Genomic DNA, 24,651 nt, shown 5'->3' with positions numbered 1-24,651 from the left:
TCCCATCCTATTGGTGAAGAAACTGTAGTTTAGGGATTAAATAGCCAAAAGCGCACTATAAGAAATAATCAAACTCTCTCTGGCACCTAGGTTGGCAATCCTATTAATCAGAGTATGTCCCTTTTAACTATCATATTTTCTAACTTGTTTAATGGCTCAAAAATGTTAGACTTAATATTAGATGACAAAATATTCTATTGAAAGAACTGGAATCAGAAGCACACTCTGAATCAATACTTCTCATGTACAAATAGTACCACTTTTAGGGTGTCTGTTTAAATATCAGACGATTTTTCTTCTGCTTTCTAGATCTTTGCACTGGCTTACACTGTATTTCCTCCTTCGTGTTTTCTAATAATTTAAAGTAGAACTTACAATATCCAGCTGGTATCTAGAGGATAATCAGATATATATTTGCTGAACAGTGGTGTCGGACATTCCCTATTTTGGCTTTAAAAATGCAATTAATTCTAATACCAGCTAATGTTTTCTATTTTTTACCTAATAAATGATAGCTACAGAACATAAAAGGAAATAAATCCTAGTAGGCAAGAGAAATGGTAATCATCATATCACTACAAGAAAAGCCCATGATTTAATTGTTTTCTACCATAAGTCTCACAGTCTTCTTGAACATTAAAAACAATCTGGAAATATGAAAAGTACAGAACATATTTTGGAAGGCAGTTCAGACTATTCACCTTAATGGAAGCCCCAAACTACCTTGGGATTCTCTCTTTTTAATTCTCCTTCATCATCTTTCATCAGACCATTAGTTTAGTCAGAGAGTCAGGAATCCATACGTAGCCATTTTGTGGAAAGGGAAAGGAAGAAAGGAAAACTAACAGAAGACACGTGATTCTAAAATAAAAATAAGAATTAAGACCATGGCTCTTTACAGTCTCAGAGAAATTATAGACTTATTCTTTAAAATAAGGGGTAGAGAGAGAGAGGGTCAGGAAAATAATGAAAGGAAATAAAAGATAAAGGAGGTCTAATGATGAGATTATTTATAAACTGGCAAAGGAGCTGCCAGAACAGACAGAAAAGGGGGAGATGCAAAACAGATTATTTAGAGAAGAAAGCTACATGAAAACAAGGAAAGCACAGATGCATATGAAAAGACCATCATTCCAGACAGGCTTCAAAAAATCATGCCAAATGAAGCAAAAAAAAATAAAATAAAATAAAATAAAATAAGGATCCTTAAAAAAGACTGTAATAGAGCAGACACCAGTTATGGAAAACAAAAAAGGTGGTCCGATTTACATTAAGTCATATTCCTGATGAAAACAGCATTTAAAAAAAACTATAAAAAAATATTCAGAAAGATGCTGAAAGTACCCATCTCTGAAATAAAATTAAAACTCGAACACAAAGACACCAATCAACAATAAGATGCATCATTACATTGATACACATTACATCAATGCATTGAAGAATGTATTAGGGAACAAGCAAAAAATTCAAGTCAATTCAGGATGGGGTCCAGGGGTTAGAATCAGACTGGCTTAAGACCTCCTTAGAGCCACTATCAACAGGAGACAATGAAACAATGCCCCAAATTTTGATGTGGAAAAAAAAAAAAAGCATACTTAGCTGAAGTCTTTGCAAGCCCAAAATGAAATCCCAGACATTCTCAATCATGCAAGAACTCAGGGATTAGAGCATCCTATGGCTCTTCCTTGTCAAACTAATCGACAACAAAATCCATTCAATCAAATTATGAATTAAAAAAAAATAAGATCAGTATGGAAGAGCTACTGCAGAAGTTCTGATGATAGCATTTAAGCCATCAAAATATACAACCAGGATTAAACACTGTGGGAATTATGGTTTTTGAGCCTAAATCTTAATGTAAAGGCAATAATTTTATAAGATTGGGGGATGAAGGAGGAAGGGGAGAGAAACATGAACATGTTGATTTATTCTCAGTAGAATGCACTCTCCTGTTACAAGTTTGTAAGTTCTGTTCAAGTCATATAACTATATTTCCCCCCCTGGTGTACGTCAGGAAACAATACATGAAAAAAAGAGGTAACAGATAAACTGAACACCATCATGCTCACTAAATATAAACAAGGAATATTTCTAGTTGTGGCAATTAAGAGAGATTTTAATTTTCCTTTTGTATCTATACCTATATCATTCAGATTTTTGAAGTAACGGTCCTGAAATATTCCTACAAAAATGATTAAGGTATTCCTCTTTCAGAAAGAAAGTGACTGAACAAGCCTGATTACTGCTGCTATTGCTGTTTGGGTTTTAAACCCAAGTAGATTTTTTAGATCATCCAATTTCTTAGTACACTTCTCTTTTCTATCTTCAAATCTGTTTACCACTCAATCCCTTCTAAGCTTTAGAATTGCATTCAGACTCATCGTTTTTACTCTTACGAGTCCTCCAGTTAGTGGTTGTCAACCTTTCTTCAGTCTTAACACACATGCCAGATAGATTACATGCCTTCAGTTACACCTCAGTAGAGATGGATTCTCAGTGTCTTGACTTCACCCCCACACAAGGAAGTCACTGAGGACTCTGTGGGGAGGACTTAAGGGAAGACTTTGAAAAGAAAAAAAAAAAAAAAAGCGTTTTCAGGTGATTCTTATAAGATCCCAGGAGAACTGTCCATGCAGTGGTGAAACACTGTAACAAAGTAAAGCAGTTTTTGCAATGTAGCAATTTCATAATTTAGGTAATTTAATAATTTAATTAACATATAATATACCCCGTAGCACACAATACTACAATGCCATGATAATTCATTTTCTATAATATCCAGCAATTACAAGTTGTATTTCTCAGACCAGTAGGTCTTCCGATGGAGCAGAAAAAGGTATTTGTAACTGTTAATTTAAACCTGAATTCACATATAAAACTTCACATATTTTTGTGCAATTTTCACTAAAAATTATATTTGATCTTTTTTTTTTAACTTATTACTTGTGCTGCCTTAATTTTATTGTTGCTGCTATCATATAGGCACATTTTTCATGGCAGTTTGAGAAAAGCAGTACATTGCTTTCAAAATTCAGGTTTGTGGGGGGCACCTGGGTGGCTCAGTCATTAAGCGTCTGCCTTTGGCTCAGGGCGTGATCCCAGGGTCCTGGGATCGAGCCCCACATCAGGCTCCTCCGCTGGGAGCCTGCTTCTTCCTCTCCCACTCCCCCTGCTTGTGTTCCCTCTCTTGCTGGCTGTCTCTCTCTCTGTCAAATAAATAAATAAAATCTTTAAAAAAAAAATTCAGGTTTGTGGCACTTACCCTACTCTGCTCTGATATTCAGTTGTCTTATTGGTTTAAAAATTTTTAAATTTGTTAGTCCTACTTGATCCTCAAAACGTTTATATCAGAAGGATATGCAAAGCTATGTCTTCCACTATCTTGTAAAACTGTCTATTAAAAAAAGCCTCATTATTCCATTTAATTGAGAGCCTAAAATCTTATTTTAACTATGTATATAAAAAAATCTGTGGATACCATAGGGCAGTAGACTCTTTGATTCATAATTTGATTAACAATTTCAAAATTATTCTGCAGGATGGGGGATGAACATAGAAGGGGGGTAAAGGAGAGGAACGGAAATAAATAGATGCATGATATATTTGAAATTGACAGAATTTACATACATGGATTATATGAGGGGTTATGGCAGAGAAGGAAATTAAGGATCACTCTTTAATTCTGGCTAAATTAACTGGGGAGAAGCGGACATCATTTGAGATGGGAAAATTAACAGATGATCAGGATACTAGGGGAGAAAGTCATGGAAACAGTAGTTCATCTGAGCATGTTAGTGACATGCAAGTGAGACAACTAACTGCAAATAGCAAGTGGTCAGTTGGATAAATGAGCCTAGAGTGCAGAAAAGAGACTTGGGTGGAATTATATTTAAATGCAGTGAAATGGATGAGGTGTCCTGGGACAAAGTAGATAGTAACAGGAGATTGAGAAGGAAAGGATAGTGAGAAAACAGGACAATTAGGTTCAGTGGGATTTCCTGAAAACTAAGAAAAGAAAGTGTTTAAAGAAAGGGGAACTAGTAAGTGGTCCATTAGAATGATATAAATAGACGAGGTATGAAGATACACAGAAGATACCCATTAGAGTAGACGACAAGGAGGCACATGTGTACTACAAAGAACCACGGATGAAATTTGCAGTCAGACTGGAGTGGGCTGACAGAGAGAAAAGGGGGAAATGGAGAGATCAGGAAGGTCTACTTTTCTTCTGAGTTGCAATGTAAGATAGCAAACAAATATGGTGAAGCTAAAAGAGGCAAGATACACACACACACACACACACACACACACACACATATATTTTAATGATAGAAGATACTGGAGCAAGTTTGTATGTTGATAAGAAAGTAAAAGAAAAAATGTTAATTAATTAGAGAGAGGATAGCATGATGAATAAACCCACTGACAGACTGTTTTGGAAAGTCTGATGACAAAAGGCATAAGCTTTAAAGAAAGTGGCCATTTGCACGGATGGTGAGAGTCGGTCATTCCCCCAAATTCCCATAGCATTTTTCTCATATGTATTCAAATCCAGTACTAAAGTCTTTGTTACATAATTTTTGAAACTTGCAGATGAATATAACTAGGTTTTCTTTCCATTTTTTTTTAAAGATTTTATTTATTTATTCGACAGAGATAGAGACAGCCAGCAAGAGAGGGAACACAAGCAGGGGGAGTGGGAGAGGAAGAAGCAGGCTCATAGTGGAGGAGTCTGATGTGGGGCTCGATCCCATAATGCCAGGATCACGCCCTGAGCCGAAGGCAGACGCTTAACCACTGTGCCACCCAGGCGCCCCTCTTTCCATTTTTTTTAAACCTCTCAGGTTTAAATCAGAGAAATCTCAAAACTTTCTTCAGTCTACTTAAAGTTTTTTTTTTCTATTAAGCCTTTGGGGGCAATACCCACTCTCAACATCACCCAAACCCCTGTTTGAGCAGCTTTTCTACATTCTGGATACGTAATATCCCTTCAGGTAAACCAGTATGCTAAACCCTAAGTCCTCACCACGGTCAGCTATCCCAGCCAGCTTCCAAAGTCAAAATGTATCCTATTAGTGACAGAACCCCAAGACCTACATAAATTGCCTATTCCTCAAAATCTGCTTCTTTATTTTAAACCTCCAAGGTTTCACCATAGTGTTAAGCCTTTAGGAAGAAAGCTCTCTTCAAGTCCTGAAACATTTTCTTTCTGATAGCAATATGAGCAAAGTTGTTAACACAACCCTAATTCCACTAAATTGAAATTATTACAGCATCTGATGTAATTCTCAAGATTAAAATTATCTCTGGGAATAGAGTTACTGCCCTGGGGCCCCAGTCCACAAGGATCTACAGTAAATAAATATATGCATTAGTTTCATACCCTCTAAAGATTCATTCAGATACCCCCCCTTTTTTTTAGTTACAAAAAGGTGTACCAGGGCTGTTTTAGGCACCAAGTAAACCAGAACTTCATACAAATATAAAGACAAACATCAATAATAATTAAAGACTTAATTTTGTTGCCCTCCATACCCTCATGTCACTGCCAAATGCAGTCAATCTACATGAACGCAGTCGTACTATCTATATGAAATATAAGGTAAACAGAATTTAAGTCAGTTGACTAAGTATTCATCTAGCGCCTATTACGGATGGGCAATGAACATTTTCCTTCTTCAAAAGGCATAATCAGCTGCACTTAATGATTAAAAAACAATATGCCAACTTTTTGGAAGAAATAAATCTAGAAGGAGTTAGTGTCTCCTCTACTAAAATGATCATTTTTGAAGACCTTCCAAAGTGTTAAGCACATTTATATAAACCATCTCATTTAATCTCCAACAGGTTTTTGGAGTTAGAATGTAATGTAGCAATAGGGTCCTCTATGCTGAACCTGCACTGTGATAATAAAGGTTAGGAGCTGGAAAATTATCAGGAATCTGTTTTCATTCACTCATCTGCTGGAGGTCAACTGATTGCTTCCTCAAGGAGAAATACATAGACAAGAGTTCAAAGGGATAATTGAGGAAGAGGAGGATAGAGTAAGAAATACGTCTCCTCAAAGACTCCTAAAGACAGATGTTTCTGCTCTCATGAAGAGAAGTATTAAATAAACAATGAATCAATCTTTTCTTCAGGAACTTTGTGACACAGGGAATATGAGAACTAGCTTCAGAACCCCGGTGATTAAATACCTGTAGGGTTGGAATTTTTGCTGTTGGGTTGTAGGAGTTCCTCCTGTATGTTCAAGATCAATCCCTTACCAGATATATGGTCACAAATGTTTTCTCGCATTCTGCAGGTTACCTTTCATTCTACTGATTGTTCCCTTTGCTATGAAGCTTCTTCTGTTTTGTATAGTCTCACTTCTTAATTTTTGTTGCCTGAGCTTTTGGTGCCGTATCTATGAAATCATTGCCAAAAACCATGTCATGAAGCTTTTCCTCGATGTTTCAGTCTAGGAGTCCTACAGTTTCAGATCTTATCTTTAAGTCTTTATTAGACAACAAGCGTTGGCAAAGATGTGGAGAAACTGGAATCCTTGCATACTGTTGGTGGAAATGCAAAATGGTGCAGCCGCTACACAAGAGGATATGAAGAGGACTCAAGAAAACTCAAAGAAGTACATATGACCCAACAATCCCACTTGTGGGTATATATCCAAAAGAATTAAAATCAGGATCTCAAAGATACTAACACTCCCATTTTCATTGTACGCTTATTCACAGGAGCTAAGATGTGAAAACAACCCAAATGTCCATCAACAGAGGAATGGACAAAGAAAATGTGGTGTATGTGGCACATATGCTATCATTCAGCCTTAAAAAGTAGGGAATTTGGCAATACAATAGCATGGATGGACCTGGAGGATGTTATGCTGAGTGAAATAAGCCAGACACAGAAAGACAAGTACTGTATGATTCCACTTGCCTGAAGTATCTAAAATAGTCAAATTAATAAAATTAAAGCCTGGAATCGTGGTCAACAGGGGTTCAGGGCAGGGAGAAATGGCAAGTTATGAATTAACAGGCATAACATTTCAGGTAATCAAGATAAATAAGCACTGAGATCCGCTACACATCGTACCTGTAGTCAGCAACACTGGATTGGATTAAACTTTGTTAAGAGAGTGGATATCATGTTCTGTTCTTCTCACAAAAGTTTAAAATTTGATATTTGGTTTAATGGATGTTTGCATAAGTTTTTTCTTTTTAAAACAGTGTAAATATTATTTATCTAGGTGTCTAAACAACCCCCCCCCCCCCGCGGTTGGAAATAGAGTCATTCACCCTATTTCTGCAGAGAGCACACTCTGCCTCAAGCTCAAGGGCTTTGGAGCCTGCGATGCAACAGGTGACAACCACCTGAGCGGAACCATATTCTTCCATTGGACCAATGATGGCAAATAGAAAGCAACAGCCATGGGAGCTAGCAGATGCCCTCTGGACTAGGGAACAGCCATTCATGGACCTCTGTCAACCCGCTGGTGAACACATGGACAGATCATGAGGTTGCTGGAAAATATCTTCCTTGGTAGAGAGACAAGGCTATAAGCACAGAGAGACGATTACTGAGCAACTAACAGAAATAATCATACTGGTAGAGAATATAAAACCAAGAGTTTTTATATAAAGAAAGTGATATTCAAAAGGCTATTATTTTCTGAAAATTGTATTGCAAGTTCGCGGCAAAGACAAAATTTGAATCAGATTTGCATAATTCCAAACCCAGCGTTCTGTAACTGTGCCACGGCTGTAGGCAAATATATTTAGACATAAAAAGTGCTGTTCAAATACATTTTTCATTATATCTCCAGTATAACTGACCATAATGTTTAGAGTAAAAATAGATATCTCAAAACTTCAAGTAATTATTTTTTAATTTAAAAAATTACAGAAAGGCTACTGTGTTATGTATTGCATACTAGGTGACAATTTTCTTAGCAGCACACCAGTCACAGTTCTTACCCTCAGGAAGTTTACATTTTAGTACTGGAAGAAAGTAGAAAAAGGAAAATAATGTAGTGGGTACATATTTGAATAGGAATACATACTGGGAATGAGGACAACAAATCCAAGATTAGGGGATCAAAATCAAGAAGAAATTGGAGAGGCAGGGGGAGACTTCTAGGCAGACATCATCAAAAAGTCTGAAGATGAAATAAAGAAATAATGCAGAGAAACGTCAAGTAGTTCACTCTGTTTCAGGCTCAGAATATGAGAATGATAATAGCTACTGGAGAGATGTTGCAATAGAAAATTTAGGAAAGTAAGACAGGGGAAGACAATGGTACGCCATTTATGCTAAATGGAGAGTCACAAATACGCCTCTTTCCCATGAAACTGGTTTTCCAGAATTTGGGGGGAAATCAGTTTTGCACTGTGGCTCCTTTTCATCTATCTTCATAATGAGAATAGATTGACAAGACTCTTAAAAGAAAAGAGTAGTAAAAAAAAATGAAAGACATGTAGCAAAAATATATTAAAATGTGTTTTTTTTTCCCAACAGGGCAATTCTACCAAAGGAAGAAATTTTTAAAAAGAAAAACAAAAACAAAAAACAACTAAATCCATCCAGAGCCTAAAATCGCTTTGGTAATCTACTAAATTCATTCATTTATTCACTAATATAGCACGCCACTCCCCCAGTTTTTATCCCTGAAAACAGCTCTGCCACATGCAGAACCTACACCAATTTATAACTTAGAACGACGTTTATCTTGATACAATGTAACCAAAATATAGTATGTTTTTACAGTTCACATATTCACAATTGTTTGTGCCTCAATCAACAGAAGAGATGCATTTCCATGAAATGAATAAGAGAGACGAAGTAATTAAATACATAACACCAATACCTATTAATTTAACTCTTATAAACAAACCTTTTAAAGTAACATTTCAAAATGCAATTTGAGCACAGTGATTTTTTTAAAGATACAAAAATAACGCTAAATTAGAACCAAGTTAGCATGATTGACACTCAATAACATTCAACTTCACTAGAAAATTTTTCACCTTCTAATTTGGTTTCTCTGTAAAGCTGAAGCTAAAAAAGGCTCCTCAAATGTTTTATTTACTGGCCAATTTCTAGACGTCTGTACTCAGTCTGCACAGTAACAAACTGATGCTAATAAGCCATACATAAAGATCCTACTTATTAAAATACAAATTAGGCACCCCTTATGTTTATACATGTGTAAGTACAATTAATATCGCAGGCTTAGTTAGAAACAAAATTGCTTAAGTTAACCAACCATTGCAATGTAATCAAATGAGATTTCAAATGCAATTGGAAAAGATCTGTTGGGTAGAAATAACAGCAATTATTGCATGCAGAACAATTAGTTTGCTAAGCTCTTTTTTCTTTTCCCACCTGCCCTTAATAATTTGTCCATCATAAGTGACACGAAATGTCACCTTTAACACCTATAAGGTGCGTGGAGACCTGAAAGGCAGCTGGTAGATACAGCTTATTTACAAATATTGGTTTGAACTTGTAAATGCATGACTGCATAAATCTTAATCCATTTAGAGTATATGCCCTTTGTTAGCTCAATTGTACATTCAATTGGGAACTGAGTGGCGCTGAGGGAGAGTGTGAATTACATGGGCCTTCGCTTGTTGCCAACATTTTCAGCATTTTAGTGCTTTGCCTTTTGTTCTTGCTGTTTCTGGAATTTTGCTATGCTAAAGCATAGGAAATGTTAATCAACATTTTGCCTAAGTAATATGAATGAATTTTGCCTACTTATACTGGAGGGAAGAATCAGAATATTGTATCTTTGGGACATAATAACGTATCTTTTAGGAAAAGATTTCTGCCTTCTAAATCATCCTACTGTTAAATTATTAACGGGTGGCATTAAAGAACTATCACACTGATACAAACAGTTAAATATCTTAAAAGATAAAAGGATTATAAAGTTTAAAAAGAGGACCTTTTGAATTATGGTAGCATGTACCTTCAAATTAAACATTTTTAAATGTTTGGCTAAAGTACTGATAAAATTTGCAATTATTTTGGGTGGTCTCCTAAATAAGAGGAGATTCAATGTTGATGATTTCTAGTTTCTAGCCACAAATTAAAGTTTGATTTGTTTTATGGCTTTGAAGGATTTGTTTACCCTTGCTACATAACATGCATTAACGCATCATCTGGTTTATCATGGGGAAGAAAAGGAAAAAGGAAAGTGTGTCTTATTTTTGCAATACCTGAGTTTAGGCAATCTGCATTTACATTCTGTTCTTCAAACATAGAGTAACTTTCGATATTTCAAAGGGCTCTTGAAATAGGAAGGACTTTTGTGAAGACTAGGTATGGCTGGCATGGTAAGAGACAGAAAATATCAATTCTCAGTGCGTAAACTGGGACAGCTATGTGTTCTGTGCACATTGTTTACAATCCTTCAAGGAAGGTACTCAGGAAATGAGTTGACAGAGCTCTAAAGTGAACTAACTTGTTTTCCCTTTAACAATCCTTTTTGATGTCAATCAATATGTTCATACGTCCTAAATAAATTGTGAGGTAATCTAGGGGGAAATTAAGAACGGAATTTGTCCAAGAACTCTCTTACATGGTGGTCACTATTTGCTAAGAACTCCTAACACTTACTGAGAAAACCATTTACTTTCTATTTAACTGGGTTAGATTTAGTAATGGCTTCTGTGTCATGGTGGGACCAATGTGTCCTCTTGCGTGACTGATCCTAGCAGTGCTAGTCGGTGGGCACAGGTACCGAGAGAGCAGAGAACAGGGGTTACATTTCAAGGTAAGCTTTTTCATATTTTGACATCTGACACATCAGAATGCATCTTAAAATTGCTGATGCATCATAATTTAATTGGCTTCTTTTTTTCTTTCTTAGCAATACATAAATGATAGGGTGCCTTACAACTGATGATGGCTCGGACACAGTAAATGTGGTCATGGCCAACACACATCGAGAGCTTTTGCGTCATGGACAAGGTTTGCCCATTACTTCTGCAAGGAGAAATAGTCATTGCCAAAATGTTAATTTAGTGTTAATGATTTTACAATATCAAGGGGTTTACAACGCATCTGGAAAAGAAACCCTTACAACCAGAAAGTTATACCAAAATAATTAAATAAAACAACACCAATGATATAAATGGCATTACGATATCGCTGCGTGCCACTTTATTTGACCACATTGTTTCTCCTTTGGAAACTGAAAGAGACATATAACTAATAAGAGACTATGAGAAATATTACCAAATTCCCTTAACACAAAGAAAAGTTTATGAACAGCAACGGAATCTATATATTACAAAAGCTGATCTGTGTGAACTTAGTGATTTCTTGAGTTCTAAGAATTATTCAAAATTTTAACTAAAACAACACTAATTGTACTATCCCGACACTAAGCAGAAGAGAGGGTCTAGCTTTATACCCAGTATGTGTTTATACTGCTTTTACTATGCCACCTCTGAGATGGGAGAAAAGAGCAATTTCCATTTAATATTAATGAATCAAAAGGATATTTATTTGGACAAATTAGTTTGGCTGCTTTTTGTCTATTTGAGAAACAACAACAAAAAACTCAAGTTTGTGTTCCTTTCATCTCAAAGAAACTACAATATTGTAACTCCCTTCATTGGATAAGCTTACAATTTCCCCACAAGACTCAAACTTATGCTTCTCAGTCACCAGTTTTTTTCTCTATATATTACGGATGACAAATTGATCTTTCTTAACCTACTTATGACAAACAACTATGGACTAAGCCGGTACCCACATGACACCAACAACTCAGGCAATATGACCAAATGAGTAAAAGAAACAAGCAAACTGACAATAGTCAAATAGAGTCTCTAGCTGGTAGACTAAGTATTGGTCTAAGAAATATAAATTTGTGGAAAAGATAGTAAAAATAAATAACATCAGAAACATGAAGCATGGACGACTAACCATCATCATATAAGTGAATGATATATCATGTAGTGTATTTTCCTTTGATGTATAACATAATCATGCTAACACAAAGTAAAAGTGCTAATTCCTAAGCCTCAATTTTATATTCTTTGAAGCACAACTTTCTTACCTTCAAATCTGAGACTTTTTACAAAACATTTAAAACCAATTTAATAGTACCAAGCTGTTACTCACACTCTAATTCTATTTTAAACATCCCCAAAATTAGTAATATGGAATTTTTCTATGCTCATAAACTACAGAGATTTTCACTATAAATAAAATAATACAAACATAGAAGATAAATATTTTAACTCTTAAGGGCAAACTTCTCCACGGTGTCCCTAGATGTAAGATTGATTGATCAATTGATTGATAAGCTGAAAGACTGGATACACTGACAGATGTATGAATAGATATAGGAATGGATACACGATATAGAGATAGAAAAAAGAAGATGGATGGGTAGATGGATGGACACACAGATGCAAAGAAGGAAAGACAGATGATAGATAAGAGAGGATGGATGGATGGAGAGAAAGAGAGATAAACAGACAAAATTCATTATGAGGAGAATTTTTGCTATTTGTATAATTAGCTTAGTAATTCTTAGGGCACAAGTTTACCAAAAATATATATGGAAAAGCTAGTATCAGCTGGAACTTCTAAAAGTAGGCCACAGTAAAAAAAAGATTGTTTCTAGCTAAAGCGGAGCAAATTAAATTTTAGAAAGTTTAATACATTCATTCTTATTTCAATCACATTGCACACCACACCAAGGTGATTGTAATATGCATATCACCTCTTATAAACTCCCAAGTTGTTAAATGCAACTTGTTTTTCAACTAGTGTATCCCCAATATCTACGATGGTGATTCAGATATTATAATGTAATTCCATTTTAATGTAATTAATTTTATAAATAACTTTGATTATAGGAGAACATTTCAAAAGACTTGTTTGAATATGGAACACAAGCAAGAACATTTGACTAACTTATTGGCCCTGATTACCCAAAAGCAAATTTTTTAAATTAACAAAATATAGCCGAGTTTTGCTCATATAACATGTTAAGATTCTATCACTAAAAAATGTTAACGTAATCATAATGATCAAGCACAAAACGTCACTAATTAAAGTTGGTTAAAAAGGGTCCTTACCGCAAAATCCTCTCTCCACTGGTGGGCTGCTTGAACCTTCTCTGCTTCCAAAGCCAAGCGCTGAAAAGGAAACATTATATCTTAGAATTCAAATGACCACATGAATATATACTTGTGAATACATAAAGCACTGAGGTTTTCAAATCAATTATAAGGACATAAAAAGCAAAAGAAACTCCTTATTTATGATTCATAAGCTCTCAATCATTTAGTAACCTACCCTACTAAAGTTGACATATGTGCATTTACTCTTACCTAATATAAATAACCTACTATTCCTGAATATCATGGTTTACTAGCTCTGCCGTCATCAGAAGATGTGGACACCATGAGTACTTTCTTTCAATGATTAACATTTCAGTTTCAGAGAAAGCTTTAATAAGTAGAGTATATTCATCTTGGTAGAACCCTGTTTTTAGTAAATACCTTCATAGCATATGTTTCTATATAAGCGGAAAGGAAATGATACTGAGAGACCAATCAATACATGCTAAGCACTATCCTAGGCACCTTCTTAATAGCATATTGAGGGTTTTTTTTTTTTTAACCAAAAGCCATAAAAATGTAGTAATTTCCTTCTTGCTGAAGTACATTCTTATTAGTTCTTTCACAGAAAATCTATGAGTACCAAACTGTCACAATCTGCACATCTGAAAAAGGCCTTATTTCATACTTGCTCTTGTATGTTAACGTAGTTCGAGAATTCTAGCCTGACTTTTCCTGTAGCACTTCTAAAACGTTATTCCGTTCAGGTCAGTTGGAGATAAAACGTCTGTTGTCAGTCTGCTAGTCACATTTTATAGATAATCTCTATTTTTTCTTTCTCTAATAGTTTTCAGATTTTTCTCTTTGTATGTCTCAGAGTTACTGTCAGACTGTGCGTGTGATAAGTTTTTACAAGACAGTGGATAAACACGGGTCTGAAACCAGACTGCCTGGATTGAAATACCAACCCTGCTGCATACTAGCTGTGCAAACCTGGGAAAAGTTAAATCTCTTCTGTTTTCTCAGGTGAGTAATATCAAAGTAGGCCTTGTGGATGGTTGAAAGGATTAAATGAGTGATTTAACGTGAAGTGCTTACAACAGTGCCTGGTAGGCAGTCAGGAATGCAGATGGGAGCTATCTAACTTAGATCATTATGATTCCATCTGCATTCCATGCCCCTTTGAGAAGACGGCTCAATGGAAGTTCAGCGGAGGCCTACCCCCAACACAGCTAGAGGACAGTGGCAGAAGTAGGAAGAATATAACAGTAAATATAATAAATATAAATATTAAATTCATTTTTAAGAGACAGAAATAAATAGGTTAGGTTTTAGAAAAGTATAAATCTTGTAGTGGATTACTGGTTCATGCTTTGATCTTTCACTGTGATCTTTCACTGTGAACTATACTTCAGTGAGCACTCTTCCGAAGAAGTCCAGACTGTACTAGACAACGGGAACCTATCTTCGTGCCAGTTTTTATATTCGTTACTGATTATGATGCCGTTACTTAATACTATGATCTGTTCACTTACTAAACTATTAAGTAGGTATTACTGATGACTACAAAATACTGCCAAATGGGAGATCTAAAGTTAAGAATTCCTCAGATGAATTTAAAAGAAAAATTCTCCAGTGTGCTTAAAATGACAACGGTTTCAGTTTATCAGCCACTAGGCAAACATGGATTAAAAGAAGAGCTACTAGGGGTGCCTGGCTGGCTCAGTCAGTTAAGTGTCCAACTCTTGATTCCGGCTCAGGTCATGGCCTCAGCATTGTGAGATCAAGCCCCACATCAGGCTCCACACTGAGTTTGGAGCCTGCTTAAGATTCTCTCAAAAAAAAAAAAAAAAAAAAAAGAAGAAGAAAAAGAAGAAGAGGAGGAGGAGACATTTTAAATGTGAGAAATAAGACCAGGTAGAGTAACCAAAAGAGGCTCTCTATCCCTAACAAAAACAAAGAGCTAAACAAAAAAACCGAGGGAAAAGTGTATGCCTTTCAGTAATATTGCAACACAATACTTTTGAAAATTTTAATTCAGTGTGAAAATGTAGTCTAAAGTGAATAAAAATTAAGTGGAAAAGGAAGCAACATCTTTGTAGGAAAACTTCAGGATGGGAAGATAGAGAAAGAAAAGACAAAATGAGAAAATAAACCAGAAGGCATATTCTTGACAAAATTCAGAAAACAAGTCTTCATTTTTAATAGGCAACACAACAACAGCTAAATATTCATATGTATAGGATGAATAATAAACTTAAACATTTTGAGAATTGAAACAAAATACTGGGTAAAACTTACATAAGTTAAATAATTTTTTCGACTAAGAAATATTAGAACTTTAAAATGTCTTTATGTCTTGGAGAGGAATGTTAAGATTTTTCCTTGCACAACACACACAAGGAGGATGCCATCCCCACAAACAAAACGCACTGGGGGACATCCTCACCCACAGAGCCATACATGCTTTTCAAAGCTCCAGCTCTAACTACCACATTGTTCTCTACTCTGGAAAGCATAAGAAAGTACAACTTAATTGATATGACCCAGAATCACATGGCTTATGATACGAACATAATCCATGTTTAATAAGCCATAATGACAGTAATCATCACAGTTAGTTATTTCTAGAAAAAAAATTAAAAAGGGATGAACAATGGCAGCAAACTTCTAAAAGACAAGTCTCCCAGGAGAAGAGACCAAATCAGCTTTATTTCCTTATTGCCTATATATATATTTAATAAGAGAGAGGGAACACTATATATATATATAAAATTTTTAAACACTTATTTTATGAAGGAATGCCATTTATTACAAAATTCTAGAATAGTTTTAGAAACTTAAAGACATGTAGTTATGTATAAGAAAAAAAAGGGTATTTTTAAAAGGTTGGTTTGAAGCTCAAAAGTTGCTAAATTTTCTATCCCCAGCTTAGAAATCTATAAATAATCAAGAAAACACACTACTTTGTTTATGCAAAAATTAATGACGTATTTTTTTGTCTAGTAAATTTCATGATAAAGCATAAGACTGAACCTGACACGTAAGGGGTCTGTCTTGGGGACTAATACACATAGTTGATGATGGTGCTCTTTCTTGTGGCAAAAGACAGCTATCCACGACTTACAGAAAACTGACACGTCTTCTGGACACTTCAAGTCCTTAATTAACTTCTATTCTGGTCAAGCGACATTTTATTTTTAAAGCCGATGATCTACTGTTAAATGCCACGGGCAAAGTGTGTTAAGACTGATAAAATTCTTACCTAATTAAATGTGCACATTTGCTCAGTATTTAACTACAGTTATGGCTCTTGTAGCCAGAACTGGCTACATAAGTATATCCTGTAACAATAACCTAATTCAGAATAAGGAAAGTGTGTTTTTTCTCATTTAATTTATAGTGCAGTTTAATCTAGTATCAAACATTAAAACCAGATCAAGTACAGACAGATACAAAAGACTCAACTCAGCATAAATAACCTATGAGAGAAGATGGAAACAAATCTGCTCTTATTGAGATAAGCCAGATAGATTCATTAAATGGCTTTATCATAAACAAAACAGCATATGTGTATATGAAAATTCCTTGGGTATAGAATGATAAGCATATATACACCGTCATGGATGTATTAATAATATATACATCCCTACCTACTTATTGGTTTAAGCATTTAAAACAGAAAATCATTTCAAGACTATTTTGAGGACTCGTATGTTCAACAAAATGAACTTAAAGCTTTCTGACTCCAAAGCATGTGCTCATACAAGACCAAACTTTAGTCTCCATTAAGCCCATTAAAAATATTAACATCACCAGACAGTCAGAGAATATACAAGGTATATATAATAGTACCAAAACCAGAAACACTGGTAGCAAGCTGTTTCAGGCTAACAGAAAATTTCATAGCAAATTTTTAGAAACCGCTGAAGACAAAAAACAAAGCACACACACAAAAAATTACATGTCAGCTAGGAAACTGTTTTTATATAGGTCTTGCCCTCAGATCCTGAGAGAACACTGCTCATCAAAGAAAAAGCTTTTAGTATGCAGTGATCTGTAAGAAAAAAAAAAGAAGAAGAAGATGAAGAAAAAAGAAACAAATAGAGAACAGGAGAAGTTTATCAGATCAGAGAAAGATCAACTCCCCTGAAGGTCTATTCATTCTCAACCTTCACTTTTTGTCTATTCATTCTCAACCTTCACTTTCCTTATCTCTTCCACTAGCACTGAATTCTGTCAGGTGATATGAAAGTCTAATAAAAGCAGTATAATTATATAGGGAATACTGAAATAATTCTATCATTCTCTTTAACAATACCTAAATATATTTTCTTGGCTATAGACTATTTTCTAAATCTGTATGTTATATGCTTCGTCGACTGTTAACTGCAGATGAAAAATAAAAGTTTTCTGAAATATTCAATTATAAAGAATTTTCTTTTAATAGCTTTCAAAGGAAACCTTCAGAGATCATCTGACAGTTCAGTTAGACTCCAATAATGTCAATACTCATGCTAATATCAAGAATGGCTTAGGGGCGCCTGGGTGGCTCAGTCCTTAAGCGTCTGCCTTTGGCTCAGGGCGTGATCCTGGCTTTATGGGATCGAGCCCCGCATCAGGCTCCTCCGCTGGGAGCCTGCCTCTTCCTCTCCCACTCCCCCTGCTTGTGTTCCCTCCCTCGCTGGCTGTCTCTCTCTCTGTGAAATAAATAAAAAAAAAAAAAAAAAAAAAAGAATGGCTTAGAAACGTCATTCAAAGAAACATCTCTAATTCAAAACAATTTCTTTAGCTAGTGTATGTCAAGGTTTTTCTTTCTAATAAAGAGGTAATAGATATACACAATAGACTAAGTAAAATATGCACGTTAATGTAATTAATGTACAAATAGTTAACACCCAATAAGGATTAGCCATTTATTGTGTTATGCCTATGTTCACAATTTTTTAATTACTCTAATGAGTTTTGCTTATCTTCATGGAATGTTTTTAACATATCAAAAGAATCAGGATAATCATTTGAATGGTCTAACAATACCTTCTAAAAATAGCAGGCTTGGGTGAATGAACAGACTTCTATGCTTGTTCCTACAAGTACAAGCAATTACTTTGGAGGTATAATATTATAATGGGCACGCACTTTTCAATCAAACAGATCTGGTTTCCAATTCTGGTGCTGCTATTCACTAACTACGGGATTTCAGGCAATGGACTTAACATTTTTCAGCATCTAAGAATAACGTCGACCTTTATATTTTCTATTTCTGTGCTAAATATCTAGCACATTATAAACTCAATAAAGTTTGCTTCTTTTTGAATCTTAGAAACGTAACTTCATAGAATAGCCTATGTTAGAACTATAATCACCGATGACCACTTCAACATGGACATATATGAGTGAAATGAAAGTAAGCATCTTTTTTTTTTTTTTTTTAAGATTTTATTTATTTATTCGACAGAGAGAGAGAGACAGCCAGCGAGAGAGGGAACACAAGCAGGGGAAGTGGGAGAGGAAGAAGCAGACTCCCAGCTGAGCAGGGAGCCCGATGTGGGGCTCAATCCCAGGACCCTGGGATCATGACCTGAGCAGAACGTAGACGCTTAACGACTGAGCCACCTAGGCGCCCCTGAAAGTAAGCATCTTAATGGTCCCTACATTTTCATTGTATTTCGCCCTAGATAAAAGCTCTTGCCTTAGAACCACATGGTGGTCCAAAAGCAATTCAAGGGATATTTAACACAGTAGACAATAAAATGAGCTCAATTTTATTCTAATTTATTTTTACCATAAACAGAATGAGAAAGGAGAGCAGATCATTAATGCTCTGCTTTCTCACCTTATTTCCTGAAATATTAAAAAAAGAGAGTCAGGTGTAACATTTCTTTAGCATTCTTTATGCTGAAAGGAAGTAATGAAGACCTCAAGTAGACAACACCACACTTGCATATCTAAAACAGTGTTCCATCTAAAAGGTAAAAAATACATTTCTCTTTTCAATATCTTTAACCAAATAATGGGAAACAACACAGTGTTTCTTTTTTAATTCACATAAAACAATGCATAAACAATTGTTATTTAAATTGGCATGAATACATATGCCCAGCAGAATTCTATCAAAGCTTTCGAGCAACTCACTATATTCTGGTGAACAAAGATACCACTATGAAAATTTTAACATGTAGACAAATTGCTTTATATGTTTTTCTTAAAATCACATCTACTATACTTACATATTATTTAAAAACATTTCTATAAAGAAACATTGGTACTTTGAAAAAGATCTTTTCGCTGAAGAAGTCAGGTTGGAAACTGGGATTTGAGATTTAAAAGTTATAAAATTTGAATAGGCTAGCCAGGATGAGTTATGAAGCATACATCAACACAATAACCATGATCACTACGTAGATACACATCCTGACTGGGAGGAAAATATATATAGGATAACAAGTATAGAGTATGTTTACTTGTATTCAATAAATACTTACTAAACACTTGCTATAATGGAAGTGTTGAGGGAATAAAAATATAGGACATAGTCCCTGCTTCTAAAGGGTATTTATACACATCCACGTATCATATATAAAACCAGCCCATATACAAACACACACACATACACACAAACACACATAAATAGATCATGGGATCAGGGTTTGACAGATGCTTTCCTAATGGTTACAGAATACACGCTTTGTTAATTTTACTTTATGTCTGTGGAATTCGCCACATGGAGAACACATTTTTTAAAGTAGTGCTTTTTTTATGGATTATTTTATTTTTTTTATAATAATATTTTTTATTATATTATGTTAGTCTCCATACAGTACATCACTGGTTTTTGATGTAAAGTTCCATGATTCATTAGTTGCGTATAACACCCAGTGCACCATGCAATACGTGCCCTCCTGAATACCCATCACCAGCCTATCCCATTCCCCCCCACCCCAAAGCCCTCAGTTTGTTTCCCAGAGTCCATAGTCTCTCATGGTTCATTCCCCCTTCTGTTTACCCCCCTTTCTTCTTCCCTTTCTTCTCCTACTGATCTTCCTACTTCTTCCTACTTCCATAATGAGTGAAACCATATGATAACTGTCTTTCTCTGCTTGACTTATTCCACTTAGCATTATCTCCTCCAGTCAAACAAATAAAAAGACCTGTGACTAACAAGTGTCAGTGGCTAGCAGTATGTACTCTTTTTAGAATCTTTCCTGTTCTTTGATTTTGAGGTATTTCCATCTTTGATAAAAGCACTACTTTATGATGGCTGAGTAATATTTCATTGTATCATAAAGTAGCACTTTTATCAAAGATGGAAATACCTCAAAATTAAAGAACAGGAAAGATTCTAAAAAGAGTGCATACTGCTAGCCACTGACACTTGTTAGTCACAGGTCTTTTTATTTGTTTGATCCTGGGGGGAGATAAAAATACTGCAAAGCATAGAAAAACCATAGTCTAAAATCCATTACTCAGAATTCACCTTTATCTCTTTTTGTTTATGTTTCCTTTAAAACTTTTTATATACAAAGTAGAGTATTACCAGTAACCTTGAAGTTCTCCTCTTTCCTTGACCAATTTCCCTACCCAGAGCAATCTCTATAACGAACTGGTCTGCATCCTTCGGCACTTTTTGACGTGTATTTTTTTTTTAAAAACATAAATGTTATATGATGTTGATGACACTGTTGATTCTTCTTTCTAATTAATAGGTTGCACGCAGGTTGAATGCCAAAGAGAAACTCCACCTGCTTCAAGGGGTGAGGGTGGGGGTGATTTGTCTAAGGAGAAACCCATTACCCTTACAAGTGATGGTTTACACTGAAAATGAGAATCAATTAATGCCAATGAGTTTTGAGAAATGGTTTACTGAGGGTTTTGGAAAGTAAAGATAATGCCTAGAGGGGAGAAGAACGCTCAGAGAAACAAAGCTGGAGCTATTTCTAAGACCATTTTTTAGCACCAAACCTCTACGCACTTAATGCATCTTCATCATCAGAACATACTCATTCCTTCTATCAAGGGACCATTATTCCTTCTGCACAGGCATTACACATGCAGCTCGAAAGAACTAAATCAACCCTGAAGCAAAACTACTTATCAAAAAACACGTCAGTTCCCTCTCACTCTGGAGCTATCGGTTACCAAGCCCACATTTACAAAGGTAACTAAATGCTGGGGCGCCTGGGTGGCTCAGTCGCTTAGCATCTGCCTTCTGCCAGGTCATGATCCCAGGGTCCTGGTGTCCAGTCCCAACTCAGGCTTCCTGCTCAGCAGGGAGTCTGCTTCGCCCCTTCCCTCTGCTTCTCCCCACGGCCTTGCACGTTCTATCTCTCTTGCTTGCTCACTCTCTCTAATAAATAAAATCTTAAAAAAAAAAGATAACTAAATGTTGTTTTTATGTTTTACTTATGCTTGCTTAAAATATGCTTTTGTAGACTTTCTGCTTTTGTTTAATGCCATGAAACATGAGCACATAATTATAATCATTATCTTTCTTTTTTCAAACTCACTTTTGCTTTTCTAGCAGAGCAATCTCAAATTGATTCCAAGACACAAAAAATTTATTTTTAATAAAATCCTATTTTAATTTAGAAAAATATATATCAATGATCTGAAAAATTCTAACAGACCTTAATAAAATAGCTTAGCACAGGTCCATCTACTTGAGTTTACGGAGGAGAAAAAAAGGAGTTTGCCATCTTGACTATTGTTTATTAAGAGAAACAGAACAGGTTACATAACATGTAACTTTTAAAATATACTTTGACTAAAATTATTCATAAATAAACTGACCAAGTAGAATAAATTACGTAGTCTTATTATTTATATCTATTCAAATATTTAAAGACTTCTGTAAATACTGGAATTATGACATAAAGGAATTATGAAAATTAATAGAACATTAATTTGTGATTATATTAAGCCAAATCACATATAAATCTTATACTGTATAAGATGCAAGTAAGGCTACAGATTCTTTTTGATAGCCTATCATTTTCCTACAATTGATTTGATTCCAGGTTATGTGAAATAAGTTTCATAATACAAACACTATTTCTCTTTCAAGTGCAAGCTTTAAGGGAGAATAATATATGCAGAGCATATAAATAAAAGCTGTTGAAATCAAGCCAGACATCATTTATTCTTCTATTAGTGGGTCCAGGGAAAAATAAATCTTTTGGAACATGGCTTCTGGATCATGTTGTATAGGCTTCAGTCTGGATCTGCCATATTCAGAAAACGCTTTTGAAATTAACCACAAAGCTTCAAGTCTAATCTTCGGAGATGTAATTAGCTCCAAATAAATTGGCAGACTCTTAGAACACAGAAATCAGGGTAAAGGAGATGTCATCTGGTAGGAACAGCAAAACTCCTTTGAGTAGTAGTGAAAGTAAATAATACACAACTGGTAATTATCATTACCTCCCCCCGTTTTTTTGGCTCTACAGCACAATAAAGTGTTTGACTGAATTAATTTCTATATCAGCTCTCCACAATGATACCTGCAAAAAATCACCAGAACGGCTTGCTCAACATACCTCATACAAACCCACTCAAAATCCCACCACCATCCAATGATTCTGATTTCTATACGTGGTGTCACTACCAGAAATCTACATGTTTAATACAGTACACCTTTTCCTGGGACTAAACCTTGAAAACCCTCTTCTAGAGGGTAACATTTTTAGCTACCTTAGACATATGGATTTAATTACTCTCAGAGAAATGCTGTTCTAAATAGAAGCATAATTTAATGGAAATCAACAAAAATAACCCTTGATTAGCCGCCACACAATGCCGTACTCACCTCCCTGCCTCTCTCTCTCCCAACAGACCACTAATGTGAGTTCACTAAGTGGAGGATGCACTTCTTTCACATCTGTCCACCTCCAACATCTCACACACTGTGTAGCAAGAGTAGGCACTCAATTAAATGTGTGTGAAAATGTGGGAATAATCATTTCCAAGTACTTTCGAGGTTTTTACCTCAGTTGCTTTAAGACTTAAAACTAGGTTCACTAAATTATCATCATTCATTATCATGATACTTTGAGAGGCCACAGAAGTTGTCTTCCTACATGACAATCATCTTTCTAGACTAGTACATCACTACCTAATTTCAAAAATTGATGGATTAATTCACAGTCACTTAATTCTTAAAAATATTAGAATTTGGCTGTGGATATCGTAGGGACCCAGGGTAGTCCATGTGATTGCACTCTGGGATTCTAGAATTAATCTGTAATCAGTTGCCTTATTCTCTGAATGTTGATCACCAATGCAGACTCAGAAACCAAGAAAGAATCAGTGTGGAGAAGGAAGAGAATTGGATCAGTGCTCCAGAGGGAAAGAAAAACAGCAATGACAAGACAGTTTCTAAAACTAGTCTAGTCCTATTCCTGCTGATAATCTGCTCCACAGCCTCACACAGTCAAGCTACAATATCAAGTCACTTACATGAGGAAATCACATACTCAGTAATACCAACATCTCTTCAGCTGAGAACTGAATTCTGTTGAATACATCATGGTAACCTTGTGCCTACCAACAAACTGCCTTATAAATATATCAAATACCAAACCTAAGTCATCCTAATTTGGTCATTTTACACCCCTAGGTGACCTCACAATTACATATCTAGCATTTATTTTTCACTACTGACAACAGAAGATCTCAGTACGGTGAAAATAGCTCTACCACTTGGTAGGCATGTGACCAACAGTAAATTAAATAACACCTTGTTACCTCAATTTTCTAAACTATAAAATAAGGATTACAGTAGCACTTATGTTATATTGTAAGGGTGACTGTAAAGTCCTCAATATAAATGGAAGCTACTACCTATTAAAAACTGAAGTACAAAGTAGTTAAGTGACTGAAATTATAAAGTTAATAAGCTGAAAATCTTGAAGTTGTTATCAGCAAGAAATATTATACACATTTTACCACTTCGGGGTGAAAAAAATCCAGCTTAAATTCTTTCTGGAATAAAGAAAGTCATTAACAAGGCATAACTTTGCGGAGACTACAAATATCAGAAGTGTTTTGACAGTTCCCTCTGAATTTGTCCTACTTCCAATCACCATGTTGGGAGACAATTCCCCATAGGTCTGTCATGTTTCTGCATGTCATGTAAAGAGAGGAAAGAAGAGTCTCTGCTCTAGAGTATCTTTCCTAGAACATTTGCATAGCAAACAGCCTTGGAAGACAGAGGGAGTCCTTCCCTACAGGGTGGAAAACAGATTTATTTGTTGCTCAGGAAAATGCAGGGCAAAAGTTAGACAGGTTTGCTGGCAGGCTCCCTTTAAAAGATTGGGGTCTCCCAAGCCAGGCTTCCTCAGCTGTAAAACAAACTCAGAGCATATGCAGTGTCCATTTGGGCTACCCAGCATGGCCCCCATTGGACTTAAGGGCCAGGAGTAACTCATGTGAACATGGAGCCCATGCAGTCCTCTGTGCTGGGAGTCATCAAGGCCACTGTGTCTGACTCAAGGGAGTCTCTTAATCCCTGACATTGTGGTAAGTTAGCTTGTTAGCTTGCAAGAAGAATAAAAATCTCAGACCTTTTTAC

The 24,651-nt window shown here is 35.5% G+C and overlaps 1 protein-coding gene across 8 annotated transcripts in view; it reads right to left on the bottom strand.

Moving 5' to 3' along the window:
• The window catches only part of CACNA2D1 (calcium voltage-gated channel auxiliary subunit alpha2delta 1), a 485,973-nt gene that overhangs the window by 214,977 nt on the left and 246,345 nt on the right, over nucleotides 1-24,651 (bottom strand). For all 8 annotated transcript variants that reach the window (XM_087861132.1, XM_087861133.1, XM_087861134.1 and 5 more), the window contains exon 4: nucleotides 13,098-13,157. In XM_087861132.1, coding sequence (XP_087717258.1) covers nucleotides 13,098-13,157 — 60 coding nt within the window. The remainder of the gene's footprint in view (nucleotides 1-13,097; nucleotides 13,158-24,651) is intronic.

The sequence above is a fragment of the Ursus americanus genome, chromosome 3 (assembly GCF_024610735.1).
Source record: "Ursus americanus isolate L20-20 chromosome 3, mUrsAme1.1.p, whole genome shotgun sequence".
Lineage (NCBI taxonomy): Eukaryota > Metazoa > Chordata > Mammalia > Carnivora > Ursidae > Ursus > Ursus americanus.
Note: the sequence above shows the minus strand (reverse complement) of the source record. Positions and strands in the feature narration are given on the sequence as shown.